Source organism: Canis aureus, chromosome 7 (genome assembly GCF_053574225.1).
Source record: "Canis aureus isolate CA01 chromosome 7, VMU_Caureus_v.1.0, whole genome shotgun sequence".
NCBI lineage: Eukaryota > Metazoa > Chordata > Mammalia > Carnivora > Canidae > Canis > Canis aureus.
In genome coordinates this window covers 22,698-45,975 of record NC_135617.1, presented here as the reverse complement: position 1 = coordinate 45,975, position 23,278 = coordinate 22,698, and the positions used below count along the sequence as shown (strand labels likewise).

Below are 23,278 nucleotides of genomic sequence, written 5' to 3'. Positions count from 1 at the left end.
AAATACAGTACTGTAAATGTATTTTATAATTTTAATTTTTTCTCCACCTCAATGATAATACAGCATATAATACATATAACATACACAATATGTGTCAATCGTCTGTTCACGATATCAGCAAAGCTTCCAGTCAACAAAAGGCTGAATGGAGTCAAAGGTTCTACGTGGATTTTCATCTCTGGGGAGGTTCGAGTTTCTAACCCCTGCATCGTTCAAGGGCTAACACTACGAAGGAAGTGGATTACTGTACAATATATGAATGTGCTTATATGGACCGTAGGGGAGACGGAGATACCCTGGGGTCCCACGCATGAGGACGTGAACAGAGTAAGAAAAAACTACTGATACCCTTGAAGCCACCTTGGCTCCCCCGGCCCATCCGGTATCCCTTACGCTTCGGCAAGCAGCCTTAGCCCACATGAGTAGCCTTTCTGTGTGTATCTGTGCCCCATGCATGCTTTCCTGGGAGGAGCAGGGCACCTCCGACGGCAGGAAACAAACCAGACTCTCTTGCACAAGTCTGGCCCCTAAGGAACCAGACCCCGGTCCAATCCCGAGCACTGTGATGACGCTGGAGGCGGCACCAGGAGTCCGCACCTCATCAAGGAGTTAGGGACCGCTGCACTCCTACTCATTGGCTGCCCTAAACTCCCTTGGGAGCCCGGGGCCAGGCAGAAACCCTGGAGGTGGCCTCGGACCGGAGTCGGCCTCCTGCTGAAGCTCCCGTTCCTTTCCACTCTCTGCAGTATCGGCTTTCCCAGGGAGGGAGCCGAGCTTGGGGTTCCGTCCTAGTCTGCGGCACGGGTGAGAAGGCCGTGGCACAAGCCCAGCGGACCGCAGTCTAAGCCAGGCTGTTTTCCTCCTATCTTCGTGTCCGGGGCTCTCAGGCCCCGAGGGCGTCCCACGTGCCGGGCCCTCATCAATCTCGCAGCTTCTCGGAGGGCTCCTGCCATTCGCGTTCCATTCTCCCAGCGGAGGCGGGGAGCTCGGGGAGCTCGCCGAAGGTCACACGGCTGGACGGTTTAAAAAGTTAACGTTTGAACATCCCGATCTTGCCTCCCCGCAGCAGGGACCAATTAGGAAGAGCTCCGGCCGGGGCCTCCGCCGGCGCCTCCTCGCCCTTCCGCCCGGCGCTCGGGCGAACAGCGGAAGTGCCCGGGCGCCAACACTTCCCATGGCCGCCGCTCCGGCGTCCGTAGCCTGCTGAAGCCGAGGGCGGTCCTGGCGGAAGTGACATGATCAGCTCGCGCCCGGAGTTCAGTAGGGTCGGAAAGGGTCGCCGTGGCGGGCGCCTGGGCCGCCTGCGGCCGAACTTCGGTTTCGCGAGCCCGCGGGGGACCGTGCAGGGACCGCAGGTAACAGCCGCGGTCGCCTTCTCGTCGTCCGAGCGCCGGCGCGGAGGCGAGGCCTGCGGCGCGGCCGTGGGGCGACGGCGGGGCGCCGAGGGGCGCGCAGGCCGCGGGGGGTACGCGGCTCCTGCGCTCGTGCAGCGCCGCTCGGGCCGGTACCCGCCGCCCGCGTCGGCAGAGCTGGGGAGCCGCCCTGCTCGGGCGCGGGGCCGCCCCTCCGGCCCCTCCGGCTGCCCTGCCCGGCCCGCCGCACCGCGTCCTCCTGGGGTTCCCCGAGCGGGACTGCGGCGCGGGAGCCTCCGCTCTCGGTTTACCGCGGGCGCCGGGGGCCGCGCGGGCCTCACGGCTCCGTCCCCGGGCGCCCGACGTGGAGCAGCCCCCTCTGCAGGGCTCGTCTGGGCGCGGCCTGGCTGTGGGCTCCGCGGTCTTAAGGGGGCCCGCGGGGAGGGGCGGGGAGGGGCGGGCCGCGCAGCCCCCAGCTTCCGGGGAGTCTCCGGTACTGAGCGCTCCCAACCCCGCCCCCTTCCTTGTTGCCGCGGCCCGGGCGGCCCCTGCCTACTCGCTCGCGGTCGGCGCTCCCGGGTCGCAGGGCCGTGCTCCGCGCCTCTCCGCCTCCGGGACCGGAGCCCCCCGTGAGTCCCCGCTGCCCTGCCAGCCGCGGCGGGGGCTGCGCCGTCCTCCTCCGCCGGCCGCCGGGCAGGGCCGCCGCGCTGCGGGATCCCGCGCTCCCGGCACAGCGAAGTCGGATGCGAATGGCCTTGCTCTCACGGATTTCATGGTGTCAGCACTTCTATTATTACAGGAAAACACTTTTAAAAATACACTTTTCTTATATCTGACGTTTTCTGAAGCAGAGTGTTCTTTCTTCCTTTTTTTGGCCTTTTTCAGTGACGAGTATGTAGGGTGCGTAGTCTTTGGCTCCCTTGTCCTCCCAAAGCGACTGTCCGGTTCTCTCATTCGTCCAACAAACGACTGAGTGCTTGCTTTGTACAAGCTGGAAGGTCCTGCGTGCCTTTTGTGTACAGCTTGTAACTTTGAGACCAGCAGGCTCAATATGTGACAATACCTTAGTAGATGATGTTTAAACTGAAATCTCACGGGAGCTAACATTTATCCTGTGTTTACTAGGTGATAACTAGATTTTGTTCTTGATGTGTTAATCAGCCAGTCCCGTTTGATCCAGTTCTCACAGAACCCTCAGCAAGTTAAGGATCCATCGGAACTAAACTCAACAAACGGTCTTTAAGTAGTCACTTGGTTCTTTTGTCTAAAAGAAATAAAAAAATATGTAGCCAGTAAAGAGACGATGAGCTAATAAAGAAAGCTAGATAGAGTACAGTTCGTGTTTATGTGTTCTAAAGAAATCAAGTTATTACATGTATAAAAACGTGCTATTTATTTTTGGGTCTGTACAGCTTCTGTGTTCTATTAAAGCAGAATATCAGGGACACCTGGGTGGCTCAGTCGTTGAGTGTCTGCATTAGGCTCAGGGCATGATCCCAGGATCCAGGATCGACTTCCACATCAGGCTCCTTGCAAGGAGCCTGCTTCTCCCTCTGCCTGTGTCTCCTCTCTCTCTCTCTGTCTCTCATAACTAAATATATATATATATATATATATATATATATTTAGTTATTTATTTGTTTACATAGGCCCCACTGGGATACAAACCAAATAAAATCTTAAAAAAAATAAACCAGAAGATCAGTAAATGATCACACTAAAGTGTATTGGATCCAATTCAGTATTTATTGAACTTATACCCAAGATGTTGTGGAGGATACAAAATATCAAATAGCACTGTGTATACTGTGCTAAATCAATATTTCTGCTCAGATATAAGTTTGCTTAGGAATTTGTTTTCTCTGAGTGTTTTTCCCCAAAAGTTTTTTTTTTTTAAGATTTTATTTATTTATGAGAGACACAGAGAGAGCAAGGCAGAGATACAGGCAGAGGGAGAAGCAGGCTCCCTGCAGGGAGCCTGATGTGGGGCTTGATTCCCGGACCCCGGGGTCACGCCCTGAGCCGAAGGCAGATGCTCAACCGCTGAGCCACCCAGGTGCCCCTCCCCAAAAGTTTTTAATGTTGATTATGACACCTTAATTTCGAACATTCTTAAGAGTTTTTAAATTAAACATGTAATAAAGTAGTTTTTGTTCTATTGACAGTTTTACATGCAGTCACAGTACACACGAAAAGAATAGCATTTCAGCATTATAAGGTTAAAAGAAATATATTCCAAAATAGTTTCATTGTTTTTTTTTTCTAGTTTGTGTGTTATCATGAAACTGGTTTATAAGACTCTACAGCTTGCCTGTATTTTTACATTAAACTTCAAATTTTTTTCAAAGCAGATTACTATTTCTTGGTGTGCATGAGGATAACGCAAACAGTTGAGGAAATCGCTAAGAAGCGTGTACTGGGGATGCTCTAGGAAAAGACTGAATGCCGAGGCAAGTTCCCGTGCAAAGGTATTTGATTTACCAAGAAGAGAGTGAACATCATGGATCAGAACAACAGCTTGCCGCCTTATGCTCAGGGCCTGGCCTCCCCTCAGGTAATACAGCTGGAGGGAGGGCATATATGGGAATCTGCATTGCTAGAGGTTGTAAAAAGGAAGGAAGGGGATTTAACCACGTATTGTTAAAAATGGATGTATATGTTTTTAAGCTTCTATTTTGTTGAGAAGTTCTATTAGACTTTGGTAGGCATGATAGTGTTAAATTCAGGGAGTTTATTTGGAAGTTAAAATATGTATTTGTTTATAATCTTACTCTTTCCATAAACATTTATGAAAGTGCTCCAGGTGATTATCGGGTCGTTGATTCTGAGAGTAAATCTCACCAAATTATTATTATTTTTTAAATATTTTATTTATTCATTTATTCATGAGAGACACACAGAGAGAGGCAGAGGGAGAAGCAGGCTCCATGTAGGGAGCCCGATGCAGGACTTGATCTCAGGTCTCCAGGATCATGCCCTGGGCCGAAGGCAGGTGCTCAACCACTGAGCCACCCAGGCATCACTTATTTTCTGGTTTTATCCTTTCTCTTTTATGTTTAAGGAGAAAACATATCTACTTATATTTTTTAAGATTTAATTGATTTTTTTGAGAGAGAGAGATAGAGGAGAGAGTGAGAGGAGGAAGAGAAAGAGAATCTTCCACAGAGTCTGCACTGAGTGCAGAGGCCAACATGGGGCTGGATCCTACGAACCAAGAATTGGATGCTCAACTGACTCACTCCCCCAGGCTCCCCAAAAGGTTAATTTTTTTAAAAAAGTAGATATATTATTTGCAGGGCACCTAGGTGGCTTAGACGGTTGGGTGTCTGACTCTTGGTTTTGGCTCAGGTCATGATCTCACTGGTTGTGGGATCAAGCCCTGTGTCAGCCTTTGCCCTCAGCTAGAAGTCTGCTTGGGATTCTCTCTCCCTCTCCCTCTCCCTCCACCTCTCCCACTTGTATGTGCACGTGCACTCTCTGTCTCTTTAATGAATAAATTTAAAAAATTCTTAATCTATAAGTCAATCAGAGAAAGATAATTATATAATTTCACTCATGAAATTTAAGAAACAAAGCAGGAGGTTATAGGGGAAGGGAGGGAAACAAAATCAGGAAGATAAACTATAAGAGACTCTTAACGCTAGGAAACTGAGGGTCACTGGAGGGGAGGTGGGTGAGGGATGGGGTAACTGGGGGACAGGCATTGGGGAGGGCACTTGATGTAATAGCACTGGGTGATAAATGCAACTGATGAATCACTGGCCTCTACCTCTGAAACATAATACACTGTATGTTAATTAATTGAATTTAAATTAAAAAATGTAAAAAAAAAAGAAAATAACCTTTAGATAAAATTTTCATAAAATAAAAACACCCCTTTTAAGTGTGTTGATAATTGTATATACCTGTGTATACAATTGATCTGATCCTTAGCTAAAGATAGTTTTGCCTAGCCTAGAGTTTCAGACAAATGGAATTATATCAGTATGTGTTTTTTTGTGTGTATCTGTGTTTTTTGCCCAGTTTAACACTTGTATGTCCACAGATGCCTTTATATTGTCAGGTAATGCTCCTTTGTGTGGCTGTATCACATTTTGTGTATCCATACATTAGGGGGAGTTTCTAGGTCAGGGCTGTTAAGAATAAAGTTGCTGTAAACATTTGTGAACAGGCTGTGTGTCTACTGTTTCTGTCTCTCTTGGGTGAATACCTAGGAGAGGGATTGCTAGGCCATATGGTTAAGTATACGTTTCACTCTGAGAAATTGTTGAACCATGTTCTAGTTCTGCCAGCAGCATGTGAGAGTTTTGGTTGTTCCACATCCTCACTGATACTTGAGGTTTTAACTTTTAGCTATTCTAGTTGTTGCTTAATAGTATTTGTGATTTGAATTGGCATTTTCCTGATGACTAATGATTTTGAGCATCTTGTTAAGTGCTTTTTGGCCAATTGCTTGTCTTCATTTGTAGAATGTCCTTGGCATCGTTTGCCCATTTGTTTGTTGGCTTATTTGTCTTTTATTGTATTATAGTTGCTCTCATATATTGTGGATACAGGTGCTTTCTTAGGTATAGGTATTATATATGTTTTCTCTCAGTCTGTGGTGTGGCTTCCTTTATAATTTCCTTAATGGTGTCTTTAAAAGAGTAGAAGCTCTTACTTTTTTCTGAAGTCCATTTATCAGTTTACTTCATGATTAGTGCTTTGGTATCTTAAGAAATCTTGTCTTACCCAAAGTCTTAAGGATTTTCTCAACATAGTTTTATCTTTTACACGTATGTCTGTGATCCATTTTGAGTTCATCTGTTTATGTGACATAAAGAAAGGAAGACCTTTCAAAACCTTACTTTTTCAAAGTAATGTGACCTGAATGTCTATAGAGTGTTAGATGCCGTAGACTAACTCCTATACAGTTAGGGCTGCGGTATACATTTGATCCTCCTCCTCACATTCTTCCTGCCATCATGTTGGTGAAACAATTTAACAGAAATTCCTTAGACAGTTTTGGTTTATGCTTTCTGTCAAATAAAGTGGTAGAAGTGGGAAGGGATTGTGGCTCTCTTTTGGATCTTGCACCTATTTGAGGATCTACTGGACACTGTGGATTCCTTCAGGCAGAAATATTGGGTATAATTTTAAGAGGTTCACAAAACCACTGCAAGCTCTGCAGGCTCCATGAGCTCCATGGATTTTGTTGTTGAGTGAGGGCAGTGGACTGACTGGGTGTCCAGAAAACTTAGGCGTTGATCATGGCTTCTCTACTAGTGAGATCTGTGGTCTTAGGGAAGTCATTTAGCTTCTCCTGGTGTCAGTTTTCTTGTCCTTAATGTGGGAAGAACAGCATCTATTTTTCCTTCTTCCAAAGGGCTGTTTTGAGACTCGTAAGTTAGTAAATGTAACAGTGTCTGGAAAAGTTAAGTATTTGGAGAAGTAAATTGAGACTGTTCTGATAGATGCATTGGATTTTCTTGACTTAAACTTTTTGGAGAGCAAATGATCCACCTTTTTGAATAGTATTCTCACAATTGTCATTATTGTTGTTAACACGGAGTGTTTTCCATGTGCTTGTCATTGCGTTGAATGAGTTAAGTGGCATCTCTAGGGTAAGCATGTGATTTATCACCCAACCTTGGACAGATAATAGTCACTGAGAGTGAATGGGCTGTATGCTAGGGTAGTAGTTTAAACATCGATGGGCAGTCACTCCAGTTATGTATTAGAACATTATTACTAACACTATTATTAGGGCTAAGCAACTTCCTCGTGTTTTCACATGTAGTAAGTAGCAGGGTTGGATTGCACACCCAGGTATAATCCCAAATACTAAGCTCTTACCTACCATGCTATGGTGAAGAAGAAAGTGGTGAAGAAGAAAGAACAGCAAATGCATTTCTGTTAAGGCATCATAACCCCATTTATATTCAGAAGGCATCTGTCCTTATACATCTCACCGCCTCTTCTATCACACAGGTGCAGAAACCACCCCATACCAGCTGGCCTGACTTACTGTTCTCCTGACTTTCCGCAGGGTGCCATGACTCCTGGAATCCCTATCTTCAGTCCAATGATGCCTTATGGCACAGGACTGACTCCACAGCCTATCCAGAACACCAACAGCCTTTCTCTTCTGGAGGAACAGCAGAGACAACAGCAGCAGCAGCAGCAGGCCCAGCAGCAGCAGGCCCAGCAGCAGCAGCAGCAACAGCAGGCCCAGCAGCAGGCTGTGACAGCAGTGCAGCAGTCGACATCCCAGCAGGCGACCCAGGGAGCCTCGGGCCAGACACCACAGCTCTTCCACTCACAGACTCTTACCACTGCACCCTTGCCGGGCACCACTCCCCTCTATCCTTCCCCCATGACCCCCATGACCCCTATTACCCCTGCCACACCAGCCTCTGAGAGCTCTGGGATCGTGCCACAGCTACAGTGAGTACTTTGTGTTGTGTCTTCTCTCTCACCCTGGAAGTGTCCTTTGGACTGGGTGCTGCTGTTCTTTGTTTTCAACTGGATTGATTTATTTAAGGATTTAATATCATTAAGGATAGTAGTCATCATATATCAAGTATGTATGTTCTCTCTCTCACTTTTACATGAGAAAGGGATACTAAGCTGCCTTAGTGAGTCAGTCCCTTCAGTAAAAGGCTCGCATAACATCTTCAGACCTGGTAGCTCATGTTTATAATCCTGGGCCAAATATATAAACACAAGCTACCAAATTGTTTTTATAGACATTTCCCTCTAGCTGATTTGCTGAACCAAGCATTTTGTAGTCTCCCTCCCTTGTGATGTTTTCAGTCTTTGGGAAGGGAAGATTAGTTACTTAGTCTTAGTTCATGGTGGTCCTTGTTTGTCTTCATTGGTTATTATGAGGGCTATATATAACTTTGAAGAGCTCTGTCCTTTCCACAAGTTGAAGATGTCTGTTCTTGTCCTAAATGGATTTTTCTACATAAATGAAATGGGTGCAGAGTGGATAGGGGTAGGAGAAAAATTCTTGAAAAAATACAAATATTCTCACATATGTGTCAATGAGAAGCCAGCCCACAGGAGGAAAAAGCAAGGCTTACAGAAGGATGGTCTTTTAGGCAGAAGCAGCACTAAAAGCACCATGAATCAAGGGGAGTGGGAAAATATCCCAATAAACCAGATTTTGGATACAAAAAACAAACAAAATGAAAACAAACTCTAACTCAAGATAGATAAAAGACTTAAGTATAAGATCCAAAGGAAAAGTCAGTGAAGAAAATATAGGACAAAAGCTTCACGACATTGAACTTGGCAATGTTTTCTTGGATGTGTCACCAAAGACACAGGTGACAACAGAAAATGCAGATAACCTGAACTACGTGAAAATTTTTATCAAGACACTGTTCACAGAGTAAAAATGCAACCCACAAGATGGAAGAAAATAGTTGCAAGTCATGTATCCAATAAAGGGTTATTATCTAGATATTTAGAGAACTACTAAAACCCAACAACAAAAAACAAACAGCCTGATTCCAAAATGGACAAAGGACTTGAATAGACATTTCTCCAGGGAAAATATGCGAATGGCCAATAACCACATGAAAGGATGCTCGACATCACTAAACATGTAAATGCAGATCAAAACTACAATGAGATACCACCTCATACTCATTAGGACAGCTGCCAAAAGCAGAATATAACAAGTTTTGGGGATACAGAGAAATTTGAACCCTATGTACTGTTTGTTAAAAAAAAAGGAAAAATGAGTATGCGTAGCAATTGTATGACTAAATTTGTGGTGGATGCACCACAACTTGATTCAGTTTGTAAGTAAAGACATGCTAAAGGCAAGTGTGTATATAAAATTGATTGAAAAGAAACAGTTTTTGTTTTTGTTTTTGTTTTTTAGATTTTATTTATTCATGAGAGAGAGAGGCAGAGACACAGGCAGAGGGAGAAGCAGGCTCCATGCCGGGAGCCCGACATGGGACTCAATCCTGGGACTCCAGGATCACGCCCTGGGTGGAAGGCAGGTGCTAAACGGCGGAGCCACCCACGGATCCCTGGAAGGATGTAGAAATGAAAACAGTCATTGGGGGCAGCCCAGGTGGCTCAGCGGTTTAGCGCCACCTTCAGCCCAGGGTGTGATCTTGGAGACCCAGGATCGAGTCCCACATCGGGCTCCCTGCAAGGAGCCTGCTTCTCACTCTGCCTGTGTCTCTGCCTCTCTACCTGTGTCTTTCATGAATAAATAAATAAAATATTAAAAAAAAAACAGTCATTGGGTTGATCATTCTAATTGGCCTTAATATTGTATATTAAAGTATGCAGCTATCTTCTTTCTTATCCAACCAAATTATGAGCCATCAAGTTTTCAAAGTATTGCATTTTGACAGGATGGGAAAGAACCAAAAGCAGCAGTGAGCTAGAAACAATTGGAGATGTGTTCGCAATTTGGAATCAGTATTCACGGGACAGGGATGTTCCATGCTCATGCATGATGGTTAATGGGCAATCAGTTTCATTCAAAGGGCTAAGGCGTGGCTCTGGGGATAGATGGGGATAGATGGATGCAAACACTACCACTTTGGAACCATGATTACCTGGAGCAAGGTACTGCCCCATTTAAGCCTCAGCTTCTTCATCTGAAAGTGTGAATATTAATAGTTATTACTTCCTAGTGCATTGTTAAATATTAAGTAGGGTAACCTATGTGAAATGCTCATAAGGGTGTGTACTAAACAAGTAATAAATGTCAACAATTTTTAAAGATTTAAAATTTAAATTAATTGGGGATCCCTGGGTGGCGCAGTGGTTTGGCGCCGCCTTTGGCCCAGGGTGTGATCTTGGAGACCCGGGATCGAATCCCACGTCGGGCTCCTGGTGCATGGAGCCTGCTTCTCCCTCTGCCTGTGTCTCTGCCTCTTTCTCTCTCTGTGTGTGACTATAATAAATAAATAAAGAAAAAAATATATTTAAAAAATTTTTAAATTAGTTTAAATTAAACCAATGTAAATAAATTTGTTCTAGTAAAAGAATCAGATTTCTAGATAATATCAAACATCTCAACCTGTAAAAGTTAAATAAATAATCATGTTTTCTCTTCAAATTTTTTGCAGAAATATTGTATCTACAGTGAATCTTGGCTGTAAGCTTGACCTAAAGACCATTGCACTTCGTGCCCGAAATGCTGAATATAATCCCAAGGTCAGAGCAATTATAATGTATTTCAAACTATAATAATACAGGAATTTACTGGTAAAGGTCCTTAGAACAAAATGTTTGCGTCATGCTTAGGTTTGTTGATGCCAGCAAAATTTGTATCTTTTTTTTTATTGAGTAGCTACCATGTGAGAGACCCTAGAGTCAGGGCGGTCTGCATGCCATAAACTAAAATTTATTTGCCCGTTGTGATGGGATCCTGTGACATTAAAGAACAGAATATGTGGTATGATTCCGTTTATGTTTTTAAATCTATATAGAATGGAATGATATACTATCTGGATTTTACTTCAGAATAACCCAGTTGGAGATTTGGGGAAGGGTACTTGGGTGAAACAGGATTGGCCAGAAGTTAATAATAAATTAATAATAAATAATGAATCTCTTTTTGGAAACTTGGGCTGTTTTAGCATTGGCCCTTTTAACAAAGAAAAGCTTAATCAACAGAACTACGTATATGCTGTTATTAAGCACATCTAGATTTTGGTTTGGCTACTACTAGATCACATCTAAGTAAGAATTCAGCATCTTGCTGAATTTTTTCTTGTTGTAGTTTTTCTTGGCTTATGAAGTAGCCTTTTGAACTTCTCAAGTTAAATATCCTCACCAATATTCTTTTTTTTTCTTTTTTCTTTTTGTTTTTTTATAAATTTATTTTTTATTGGTGTTCAATTTGCCAACATATAGAATAACACCGAGTGCTCATCCCGTCAAGTGCCCCCCTCAGTGCCCGTCACCCAGTCACCCCCACCCCCCGCCCTCCTCCCCTTCCACCACCCCTAGTTCGTTTCCCAGAGTTAGGAGTCTCTCATGTTCTGTCTCCCTTTCTGATATTTCCCACTCATTTTTTCTCCTTTCCCCTTTATTCCCTTTCACTAATTTTTATATTCCCCAAATGAATGAGACCATATAATGTTTGTTCTTCTCCGATTGACTTATTTCACTCAGCATCATACCCTCCAGTTCCAACCACGTCGAAGCAAATGGTGGGTATTTGTTGTTTCTAATGGCTGAGGAATATTCCACTGTATACATAGACCACAGCTTCTTTTTTTTTTTTTTAATAAATTTATTTTTATTGGTGTTCAATTTGTCAACATACAGAATAACACCCAGTGCTCATCCCGTCAAGTGCCCCCCTCAGTGCCTGTCACCCATTCACCCCCACCCCCGCCCTCCTCCCCTTCCACCACCCTTAGTTCGTTTCCCATAGTTAGGAGTCTTTTTGTTCTGTCTCCCTTTCTGATATTTCCTACCCATTTCTTCTCCCTTCCCTTCTATTCCTTTTCACTATTATTTATATTCCCCAAATGAATGAGAACATATAATGTTTGTCCTTCTCCGATTGACTTATTTCACTCAGCATCATACCCTCCAGTTCCATCCACGTCGAAGCAAATCGTGGGTATTTGTCGTTTCTAATGGCTGAGGAATATTCCATTGTACACATAAACCACATCTTCTTTATCCATCATCTTTCGATGGACACCGAGGCTCCTTCCACAGTTTGGCTATTGTGGACATTGCTGCTAGAAACATCGGGGTGCAGGTGTCCCGGCTTTTCATTGCATCTGAGTCTTTGGGGTAAATCCCCAGCAGTGCAATTGCTGGGTCGTAGGGCAGGTCTATTTTTAACTCTTTGAGGAACCTCCACACAGTTTTCCAGAGTGGCTGCACCAGTTCACGTTCCCACCCACAGTGCAGGAGGGTTCCCCTTCCTCCATATCCTTTCCAACATTTGTGGTTTCCTGCCTTGTTAATGTTCCCCATTCTCACTGGGGTGAGGTGGTATCTCATTGTGGTTTGGATTTGTATTTTGTATGGCCAGTGATGCAGAGCATTTTCTCATGTGCATGTTGGCCATGTCTGTGTCTTCCTCTGTCCTCACCAATATTCTTGTGAAGTTTGAATCTATGTACATATTTGTGTGTGTGTGTGTGTGTGTCTCTCTCTCTCTTTTTTTTTTCTGGCCTTTTGTTTATACTCAACGTGTATATGCACATACCTGAGTATTAAAACTTGGAAGATGATTTTGAGTGACACCAAGCCATTTTGAGATATTAAATAAAACCAAGAGAAAGACAATGACTAAGTTTCTTCCTTCCTCCTCAGCCTGAAAACTATATCATTGTATTGTTAGTGGCACCTAAACCTAGTAAGAGCTGCTGTTTACGTGAGTTAGTGAAGCCATTTTCCCTAGAGTAGGCTGTAATCTTACAATTGATATTTTCTTCAGAAGTATGATTTCTCTAATAAGTCACTATGTTTAATGTTTTGGAGATATCCAAAGAAGATAGAAAATTCTTTTATTTTCCTCGTAACATAAACCCAAATCTTATTGACTATTAATATTTACTCATGAACCTCTACTAGTAAGATCGCAATTTTAGTAGATAATGAGCTGTTGTAATAATATTTTATAACAATATTTAGAAGTGGGGCCCCTGGGTGGTTCTGTCAGTTAATCATCTGCCTTCAGCTTGGGTAGTGATCCTGGCCGGGATCCTGGGATCAAGCCCCACATTGGGGTTCCCTGTTCAGCAGGGAGTCTGCTCCTCCCTCTCCATCTGCCCCTTCTCCCCACTTGTGCTCTCTCTCTCACTTGCTTTCTCTCTTTTAAGTATATAAATAAAACCTTAAAACAATATTTAGATGTTATATCAACATAAAGTATACCTTGATTATGTTAAATTTATGAATCATTATTGAAGGACTCATTCTAGGATGTATCAGCAATACAGAATGAGGCAGGTTCAGACATATTTTGATAGTTTATTAAAATTGTTTTTTTTAAGAGGGAGCAGTAAAGTAGTTGGGTTTAGATTGGAGCAGTATTTAACAGTCACACAGGAAGCAAAGTACTATGATAGATGTGTAGGGGTATGTTTAGCAGCTATAACGGAAGGGGTATGTTTAGCAGCTATAACTGATAGCTAAGTTGGATAAATAAATGTTAGCTGTGCATTGAGAAAATTGTTAAGTAATGGTCTTGGAGCAAGTTTCTAGCTCTCTAAAGCGTAACCTGTCTTTTATATACAGGCGAGGAAGCTGTAGCCTATACAGAACTGTCCAAAATAAAATATTGCTGTAATAACTGGCTAAGAACAAAAATGGCTTATTTAGCTACTGAGACTTTTTGGTCAGCTTGCTTGAGCTAATTAAAATATAGAGAACATCAAATATGGCTAATTATTTTAGAACCCCTCCTTTTTTATGGTAAGAGAATAAATCTTTATGGTTACCCAGTGGCCTTTTGGGAAATTACCAAGACACCTCGATGTAAAAACAGTTCTTATTTTTTTGGAGTTTAAGAAAGAGAAAAAGGGGCAGCCTGGGTGGCTCAGTGGTTTACCGCCTGCCTTTGGCCCAGGGCATGATCCTGGAGACCTGGGATCGAGCCCGTGTCGGGCTCCCTGCATGGAGCCTGCTTTTCCCTCTGCCTGTGTGTCTCTGCCTCTCTCTCTCTCTCTCTCTCTCATGAATAAATAATATCTTTAAAAAAGAGAGAGAGAAAGAAAGGAGAAGTCAGAACTGTTTAACTGTTTTCATCATATAAAGCATTTTATCTTTGACTTTGAAATATAATATCAGCATATTGAATAAAATGATACATATATAATGTTGAATTTGTGGTAATAATAAAATAACAATTTCGTTAATAAGAAGATACTGTATATATTACCTGTTGTGCCTGGTATAGTCTCAACCATTTATATTTGTTACTGTCTTTAGCCAAAGCAATCCAATGTGGTTGTGTACAGACACAAGGAAAACTAGAAGGCAGATAACTGAGAAATATGTCTCTCCATCAGTGCAGATACACATATCCCTTCTATAATTGTCTAAAGTGGTAAAATAAACATATATGTCGACATTCTTCCATCAAGAAATTAAAGTTATTACACAGCATATTAAAAAGAAAGTAAATGCCAAATAAAAACTGTTCTTGACCAGTGTTTTTATTTTTTCTTAAGAAATTATCTATATATTAAAAAAATTTTTTTAATTTTTTAATTTTTTTTTTAATTTTTTTTTTATGATAGTCACACACACACACACACAGAGATAGAGGCAGAGACACAGGCAGAGGGAGAAGCAGGCTCCATGCACTGGGAGCCCGACGTGGGATTCGATCCCAGGTCTCCAGGATCGCGCCCTGGGCCAAAGGCAGGCGCCAAACCGCTGCGCCACCCAGGGATCCCTATATTAAAATTTTTTTAAGTATTTGTCTAAGATCCCAAGGTAACTAAGGTCTGGAAGTGACCATTTATCCGTTGGCAAGCCTGTATAATGTGTAGCATTAGAAATAATTAATCTTTCATCTATCATTTTATTTGCTTTGAATACATGCTTTTACAATTTTATAATCCTCAGTGAAATGATACCATTTGATCAATAAAACCAGTAGAGGGAATTTAGGGAATGCTTTTCTTGGTACTTGTGTAAACTGGAATATAGGGCTAGCATTTTTGCACGATGGTGAAATCTGAGGGAAGACATAGAGCAGTTTTATTTTATTTTCTTTTAAGATTTTGTTTATTTATTCATGAGAGACAGAGAAAGAGAGAGAAGCAGAGACACAGGCAGAGGGAGAAGCAGGCTCCTTGCAGGGAAGCCCGACTGGGACTCGATCCCAGGTCCCCAGGGTCATGCCCCAGGCTGAAGGTGGAGCTAAACCGCTGAGCCACCTGGGCTGCCCCATAGAGCAGTTTTAAAACTAAAATTGTTAAAGCAGTCTAATTTGTTAAAGAGTCATCTTGATTAGAAATACATGAATTTTTTTCTTATGTCATTACAGATACTAAAATTTTTAGAGTTATTTGAAAGCAAATTTTTGCTCTTATCATGTAAGCTAGTAACGGAGGCCATTAATTCAATCCATGGCTAAAATATGTTCCCCTTCAGTTACAATGTTAGCAATAAAAACATTCCTAAAACTTAAAAAGTAGAGGGGCACCTGGGTGGTTCAGTTGGTTAAATGTCCGCCTTCAGCTCTGGTCATGATCTCAGGTCCTGGGATTGAGCCCTGTGTTTGGCTCCCTGCTCAGTTGGGAGTCTGCTTTTCCCTCTCCCCCTGCCTCCTGCCCTGGGCTCTTGCTCTCGCTTGCTCTCTCTCTCTCTCTCTCAAATAAATATAAAATCTTAAAAAAAAAAAAAAACAAAAAACCCACAAAACTTAAAAAGTAGAAATTAAAGATAAAAACTTTGATTTTTTTTTCCTAATTTGCAATTTTGTGTACTTTAACACTGTTTCTAAGGCCGTTTCACTACATGTTGGTATGGTTGTAATATGATTTACTACCGCTGGGGGTAGAAAAGGTTTATCAATCTATTTGCTAAAAAAATCATTAAAAGAACAGTTACAGTTTTAGAGGCTAGCAAATATAAGTAGAAACAGACACTGGTATTTATTAAGGATGTAATTGAAGTAAAATGTTTGCAAATATTATTATTATTTTTTTAAGAGGGAGGGGCAGAGGGAGAGGCAGAGGGAGAGGGAGAGAGAGAACCCCAGGCAGGCTCCACACCCATCACGAAGCTTGATGCGGGGCTCTATCCCACAACCCCGAGATCGTGACCTGAGCTGAAACCAAGAGTTGGACACTTAACTGAGTCACCCAGGCACCCCGTAAATATTATTTTTTGTTGCAATGTCTGTGAAAGAATACATAGATCTAGGTTCAGCTTACTCAGTAGTCACTGTTGATTCTGCTCCCTGTGCAGAAGCACACGTGCTGCATGGTGATGTAAGTGAATCCTGTCTAGGAGCGTCTGTCAGATATGAGACCTCTGTATGTAGCTGGTCCTTCTTATCAGTTGTGATGTTCTTTGTCATTTTCTTGTTCTCCTAAAGGAAATCAGTCTGGCATGACCTCATTAATGATTGTCTCTGACCATTTTAGCGATTTGCTGCTGTAATCATGAGAATAAGAGAGCCCCGAACCACTGCACTGATTTTCAGTTCTGGGAAGATGGTGTGTACGGGAGCCAAGAGGTAGGTTTAAAGAGTTTATTCTCTAGGTCATACAGTACCATGATATTCAGTTGCATTTTATGTGTATTTGACAAAATGTAACATCCAAACTATTATTAAGGATCCCTTTATGTAAAAAGTTTTATATATAACACAGATTCCTCCCCGAGTGAACAAAGAATTGGTCAGGAATCACAAAATTTTAGAGCTAATGGTGTGAGAGTGTATATATAGATCTGCAGCGGGGCAGCACCATGTGTGTTGTCACAGATCACTGCTGCCTCTTGTAAATAGTCTGCCTCATGAGGGTTGGGGTTATGCAGGTCTTAAGGAGTGTACCCTTTTCATAAAATGCTCTTGTCTATATTCTGTGTCTGTTTGGAGCGATCCTATTTATGAAGGTTAACACTTTGGGGCCTTGACTGTAAACTTTGTCTAATAGACTCTGCGTAATTGGTAGAAGGCAAAGGTCTGGGAAAGATTAGTTACATCAGGGGCACCTGGGTGACTCAGTGGTTGAGGGCCTCCCTTTGGCTCAGGGTGTGAACCCAGGGTCCTGGGATCGAGTCCCACATCGCCTGAAGGGAGCCTGCTTCTCCCTCTGTGTCTGACTCTCTGTCTCTCATGAATAAAAAAAAAGTGGCGGGGGGGGGATTAGTTACATCAGCTTCATAAAGTTTGAACAAATTAAGTAAATTAAACTTTAAAATAAAAGATACTTAATATAAGACTTGGAGTTGTTCACTCACAGAAGGGGCTGTGGATGCTTTTGCTTATTTAATGAAGGGAAGGCTATTGGTGTGGACATTGGGATTCATGGTCTCTGAGTTTTTTCAGAAGGCAAGACATGGGTTTATCCCCAGCTTTCACAGAAGTCTTCATGTAGGGGACTTGCTTGTTTTCCCTGGATAAGTATCAAAAACTTGGGGTTTATCGATAAATGCTGGTTGGTTTTATCTTTCCTAGACATGTTTTTCATGTGTACTGTTTAGCTTTCTTTATCCATTTGCTACACATTGAGTAGTCTGTATCTAGTTGCATCATTATTTTATTAAGATAGGGAACTAGAAATAAATTTATTTTCCTCAAGGAAAAGAAAGCATCTCATGTATGTATGCTTAATTTTTGTCATTCCTGACCCCTACACTTGAGTCTTTTGCTCAGGATGGTATTATTGCTTTTATTTTGCTTTTCCTGACTAAGTTCTACATTAGTAAGCCATAGGTTTATCCAGCAGATGTGTTATAAGAATGGATAATGAGTAGAATTAGTGCATGCATTAGTCAAGTCTAAATCCTATCAATAGGGATCCCTGGGTGGCGCAGCGGTTTGGCGCCTGCCTTTGGCCCGGGGCACGATCCTGGAGACCCGGGATCGAATCCCACGTCGGGCTCCCGGTGCATGGAGCCTGCTTCTCCCTCTGCCTGTGTCTCTGCCTCTCTCTCTCTCTGTGACTATCATAAATAAATAAAAGTTAAAAAAAATTTAAAAAAAAAAATAAATAAATCCTATCAATATTTTCCTATCAAAATGAAGTTGTTAATTTTCATTTTAGGAATATATAGGTTATAAAATACAGTAATAGTAATGATAGTGCTGATGAGATACTCCACATCTGTAAAACCTGGGTGTATTAGTAATTTGGTGTAGGCCTGCAGTTTTCTCTCAAGGACACAGGAGTACTTTATGATAAAATTGTTAATGTCTGTTGTTCTCTTACTGGAAGTGGGGGTGACATTTTGCCTTTTTTGAAAAAATAACTTTTCTAGTTTGGACTTCTTATAAGTTACTCATTTAAATAATTATTTTAGGTGGCTTTGACTGTAACTATCTCACTTTTTCCTTTTCCTAGTGAAGAACAGTCTAGACTGGCAGCGAGGAAATATGCCAGAGTTGTACAGAAGTTAGGTTTTCCAGCTAAGTTCTTGGACTTCAAGATTCAGAACATGGTGGGGAGCTGTGATGTGAAGTTCCCTATAAGGTTAGAAGGCCTTGTGCTGACCCACCAACAGTTTAGCAGGTGAGTCTGAAATGTATTACCTGAGGCAACAGTTCATTTACAATCTGTGTAAACCTAGTTCATAACATATGCAAAACAGTATGTAAGCACAAATGATATAGCAATAGATGTATTTAATGTTGAAGTTTCTTCCTAATGTCTTGGAAAATGTATTATTCTCACCATTCTCCTACTTCCCATTTCATTTATTGACATCTATAACTCCCCTTGACTGGGATGAAATTGATTCCCTATTATTTTATTGCTCAATAAATGCATTTTAAATGCATGAATTAAATCCACAACCTCTTATATCAATTTTTGTTCCTAGTTGTTTGAATTGTTTTTTTCTAGTGAACATTATATGAGCTCTGCCAGCAAAGTATAAACTTGAGTGAAATGAATCTTCTTTCTTCTTATTTTCCCTGCCACTTACAAGGCCACTGTCCACCGCTCCAGCCTCTCTGCTCCTGCCCCTCTTGGACCAGGTTTTGTACATCCCTCTTGTTCACTTCTCACCTAGGAAACTTCCACTCACATTTCCGATATCCACCCAAGTGTCCCTTTGTCAGAGAAGCCTGTCATGCATTTCCCACTAGGGTAATTACACATGTCGTAACTGGTTTCCGTCTATCTGAACTGGGAAAATGAGGCTGCTGGGATTCCAATCGGACATGCCACTCATGACCCTTGATAAGGGTCAGACACTGCAGAGCATAAATCTAAAGGTCTTGTTCTCATGTGAGAAAATCCAGTCTCATTAGAAACACAGTTTGTTGGTCTTCAGGTACTGACGATAGATCACCCTCACTGGCCTTTAGTTTTCTCTCCTTTGGGTTGACCTCCCAGTGAGTCTGCGGTTCGGTTAGTAGTATTTTACCTAAAGCACGGGTAGCTTTTGATTTCTAAACTGTTTGTGCCATTCCCTTCTAGTTACGAGCCAGAGTTATTTCCTGGTTTAATCTACAGGATGATCAAACCCAGAATTGTTCTTCTTATTTTCGTTTCTGGAAAAGTTGTACTAACAGGTAAGTTATAACAGGAAGTAGTGTCCAAAGGTTTGAAAGAGTTTCACGAACAGATTCTTCTCAGTGCTGAGAAGTAATTTCCCAGAGTGGGGACAGTTGGATAGTATGCGGTGTAGATGCCATTGACCCTCTCTCCTCCACTGTGTAGCACTAGTGAGAAACATACCATCCGGGGGTGGGGGTTGAGAGCAGGGAAATGAGACCACAGCAAGACCCCCCAGTGGGGAGAGCAGGGAAGGTGGCCTTGACATTGGCTGAGAGGTGGCATTTTGAGTTGGAAATGCTCCTGTAAAGCTTTGGGATTTGTCAGCAGTGCCACTTGGAAACAAGTGGGGAAGGTTCAGAAGAGCTTGCTTGAAGGCAAGTGGGGGAATATGATGTGGTGTTCCTTCTGCGCTGCGTAGGTCACAAACTGCTCAGGTCAGAAGCTGATGCAGGGACCAAGATGGGTCACTTGTGGCAAACTGCAGAGGGAGCTGGAGTCACCCAGAGCACTGTTTTTGTGGTTAAAAAAAGCTATTTTAAGAACTTTTTCCTGGGGGCACCTGGGTAGCTCAGTGATTGAGCATCTGCTTTCAGCTCAGGTTGTGATCCCGGGGTCCTGGGATCAAGTCCTGCATTGGGCTCCCTGCAGGGAGCCTGCTTCTCCCTCTGCCTATGTCTCTGCCTCTCATGAATAAATGAATGAATGAATAATTTAATTTTTAAAAAAGAGAACATACTATAAAAACAAAAACAGGTTTGTGATAAGGGATTCCCTCATTATGTTTGAATGCCTGTAGCTATTAGTCTAACTGGTAATGGAGAGAACTGTGCTTATGGGTTTTTTTTTTTTTTTTTAGATTTTTAAATTATTTATTCATAAGAGACATGGGGGGGGTGGTGGGCAGAGACACAGGCAGAGGGAGAAGCAGGCTTTGTGCAGGGAGCCTGACACGGGACTCGATCCCGGGTCTCCAGGATCACGCCCTGGGCTGAAGGCGGCACTAAACCGTTGAGCCACCGGGCTGCCCTATGGTTTTGTTTTAAAGTAATTTTACCTCTTTAACACATTAAGAAAAGCTATTTCTGACTCTCTCCTCCGACTTGTCTTCATAGGTGCTAAAGTCAGAGCAGAAATTTATGAAGCATTTGAAAACATCTACCCTATTCTAAAGGGCTTCAGGAAGACAACGTAATGGCTGTGCATCCTCCTGCCTCTGCACCCACTTGTTTTTAAAACAAATCAGTTTTGGTACATTTAAATGGTGGTGGTGTGGATGGCCCCAATTTGGTGAGAAAATGGATGTTCTGTGGGTTGTAGCACCTGGTGAAGCTCTCCAGCACGTGTTCCCCATGGGGATGCCGGGAAGTGGTCTTCCTTCTGCGTAGAGAACACCGCAGTGTTATGTAAGTCGCCCGTACTGTGCTGCTCTTTGGGCAGCGCTGCCCAGTTATTTATATTTAGGTTTTAAAGACACACTGCTGTCAACAAGTTGGTTTGAGGTACAAAACTTCAAGTGTTAAAGCCACCTCTACAGTTGATTGGACTTTTTCTTTTGTTTAATTTCTTCCCCATAAACCACAGTTTTTATATTTCTACCAGAAAAGTAAAAATCTTTTTTAAAAGTGTTGTTTTTCTAATTCGTGACTCTTAGGGGTTATTTTTGTGCCAGACACATTCCGCCTTTTCAGTATTGCAGGACAGAGTGGCCGTATTAATGGGAACGAATGCTGTACATATTTTTCTTCCTCAGAGTACTCTGTACAATAAATGCTGTTTATAAAAGTGTTAGCTTGATGTTATAAATGACACCTTGTAAGATTCATGTGATCATAACTGTTAAAGTTGTATTTTAGATATAATTGCCTGAAACCGTTTCAGTGTGTGCTTGCTTGCTGTTTGTTTCAATCAATGTTTCATTGTATGTCATGGTGACAGCAGATGAACCACCTGCAAACGGAAGGTTGCTCCTGAAACACAAACTTGCTACGTTCTGTATCTGGAGTACCGCCTGTTCCCAGATACGCTGCCTGCAATTCTCACAAAACCCGTGATCAGGTTTGTTCCCTGTTTGGTGCGGAGACTCAGGCCTGAGCTGTGGGATTTGCCCCAGGGCGCAGAGCCAGCGCGCTCGTGTCCTCCAGTGTCCTCGCTGGGCTTCGTGTACAGCTGGGGGAGGGGTTTTTCTTATGACTGTTACCTGGAAATATGTAAGTTCTTGGGTTTATTGTTTGGGCTACTGTGTCAAAGTGTATCTTCAGGCAGTTCAGAGGCACATAGAATCATTATCAGGATCCTAACTCTCTCTCTTCTGCCGACTTCCCCCGGGGCTCCCAGGCCCCTTCTGTGCATATTCTGCCCTTTGGGGCAGCGTTTGAGCCCATATTTAGAAAATACTAAAGCATATATTATTTTTATAGCTTTGCTTTTTTTCAGTCAGTATGTCCTGGAATGTGATAGCATCACAGACGTACGGCTTCCTCTCCCACATTCCGTGATCATTGGTAGCGTCGTAAACCGTGCCATAGGAGGCCCTTGCTCACCTGCTTGTGGTTCAGGGCAGTATTTGTGTAGGGGACGTGCCTAGTGGAGGAGGCCCTGCCGTCCGTCAGTCTAATATTCTCTCCTCTATCCAAGAAGTGTTTTTCCACGTGTAGATCTTCTCTTAGATTCTTTAGTAGTTTATAATGTTTTCGTATAGGGCTTCTGCGTTTCATAAAAGTTAATTCCTAAGTATTCTATGGTCCCTTTTGTTCATGTAATATTTCATTACATTTCAGTTCTCGGTGACATAAGTCTTTTAGTCCCAATGACTATTGAATTCAAAAGCTTTTCCCTGTGGAATACAGCACACACAGAAAACCGTAGTTTTTGAATTTTGAATTCTGAATTTGAATTGGATGAGTCACTATGAACTCATGAGGTAGTCAGTAGACATCCCTGTAACCAGCACTCACAACTTTGTCCGTGTCCCGGGGGCTCCTCTTTCTGTTCCAGTCCAGCCTGTACAACACCCGCTCCCCCTCCCCCACAACAGCCATGGTCTTGTATAGTCATTACCTAAATTACTAATACAGATTAGAATTCCATTAAAAAAAAAAAAATGTTTTTATGTCTCCTTATGCCTTATATTCTCCTCCCTCTCTTTTCCTTAAAACATTACAAGCCACATTTACAGCTGGTAGTTTCCTAGTTTGTTTTGCTGTTTTCAAACACATGGTATTGCTCAGCATGTTCCTGTGTTGTTTCCTGTATGCAAACGAGCACCTACATCCAGAGTCTTGGTCCCTTTGTAAAGACTAAGGAAGTGGTATGTTCGTTGTTAGGAACCAAATGCCTAGTTGTCTCTCTTCTCATTGATCTATGATTGCGTTTATGGGGTGCAAATGATGAATTCCAATTACTTCTTTTCCAGTCATTCATTAGAATACTTTTGTAAAGTGATACACGTCATATAGCAGGATAAATGCTTGCTTCTTTCCCTTCGAAAGCTTTTGAGATAAAATACCTCATGAGTTCATATCAATATATCGAATTCAAATTCGGGACTATGGGGGTTTCATTTGATCATTTACATATTTTTTACACTGAGAATCCTTAATTTTTAAAAATACATGAAATGAGTTAGAAAACCCCAGTTTTTAGTAGATAAGTCTACTTTACCTTACATTATACCTGCAAACAGTCTTAGTTTACAATATTACCACCAGCGTGATTATCGAAAGCACTTAAACATACTTATTTTGCTGTGAT

At 42.4% G+C, this 23,278-nt stretch overlaps 1 protein-coding gene across 5 annotated transcripts; it reads left to right on the top strand.

The window, feature by feature from the left end:
- The first annotated feature begins 1,123 nt into the window (after positions 1–1,123).
- TBP (TATA-box binding protein) lies at positions 1,124–21,402 on the top strand. Of its 5 annotated transcripts, none has more exons than XM_077902671.1 (8): positions 1,162–1,355; positions 3,704–3,906; positions 7,381–7,778; positions 10,439–10,526; positions 16,445–16,536; positions 18,368–18,535; positions 19,448–19,542; positions 20,641–21,402. In XM_077902671.1, the coding sequence occupies exons 2-8, from the start codon at positions 3,853–3,855 to the stop codon at positions 20,718–20,720; spliced, it is 975 nt and encodes a 324-aa protein (XP_077758797.1). In that variant the 5' UTR covers positions 1,162–1,355; positions 3,704–3,852; the 3' UTR covers positions 20,721–21,402. The 5 variants fall into 5 exon arrangements, with proteins under 5 accessions (XP_077758800.1, XP_077758797.1, XP_077758795.1 ...); XM_077902669.1 differs by having other exon boundaries at positions 3,701–3,906; XM_077902673.1 differs by lacking the exon at positions 1,162–1,355 and adding an exon at positions 1,859–1,981.
- Positions 21,403–23,278: the final 1,876 nt, after the last annotated feature.

Coding starts and splice junctions, on each gene's coding strand:
- TBP (XM_077902671.1), top strand. CDS start 3,853: ATGGATCAGAACAACAGCTTGCCGCCTTATGCTCAGGGCCTGGCCTCC. Junction 10,527..16,444: donor ATGCTGAATATAATCCCAAG/GTCAGAGCAATT, acceptor TGACCATTTTAG/CGATTTGCTGCTGTAATCAT. Junction 19,543..20,640: donor TGGAAAAGTTGTACTAACAG/GTAAGTTATAAC, acceptor TTGTCTTCATAG/GTGCTAAAGTCAGAGCAGAA.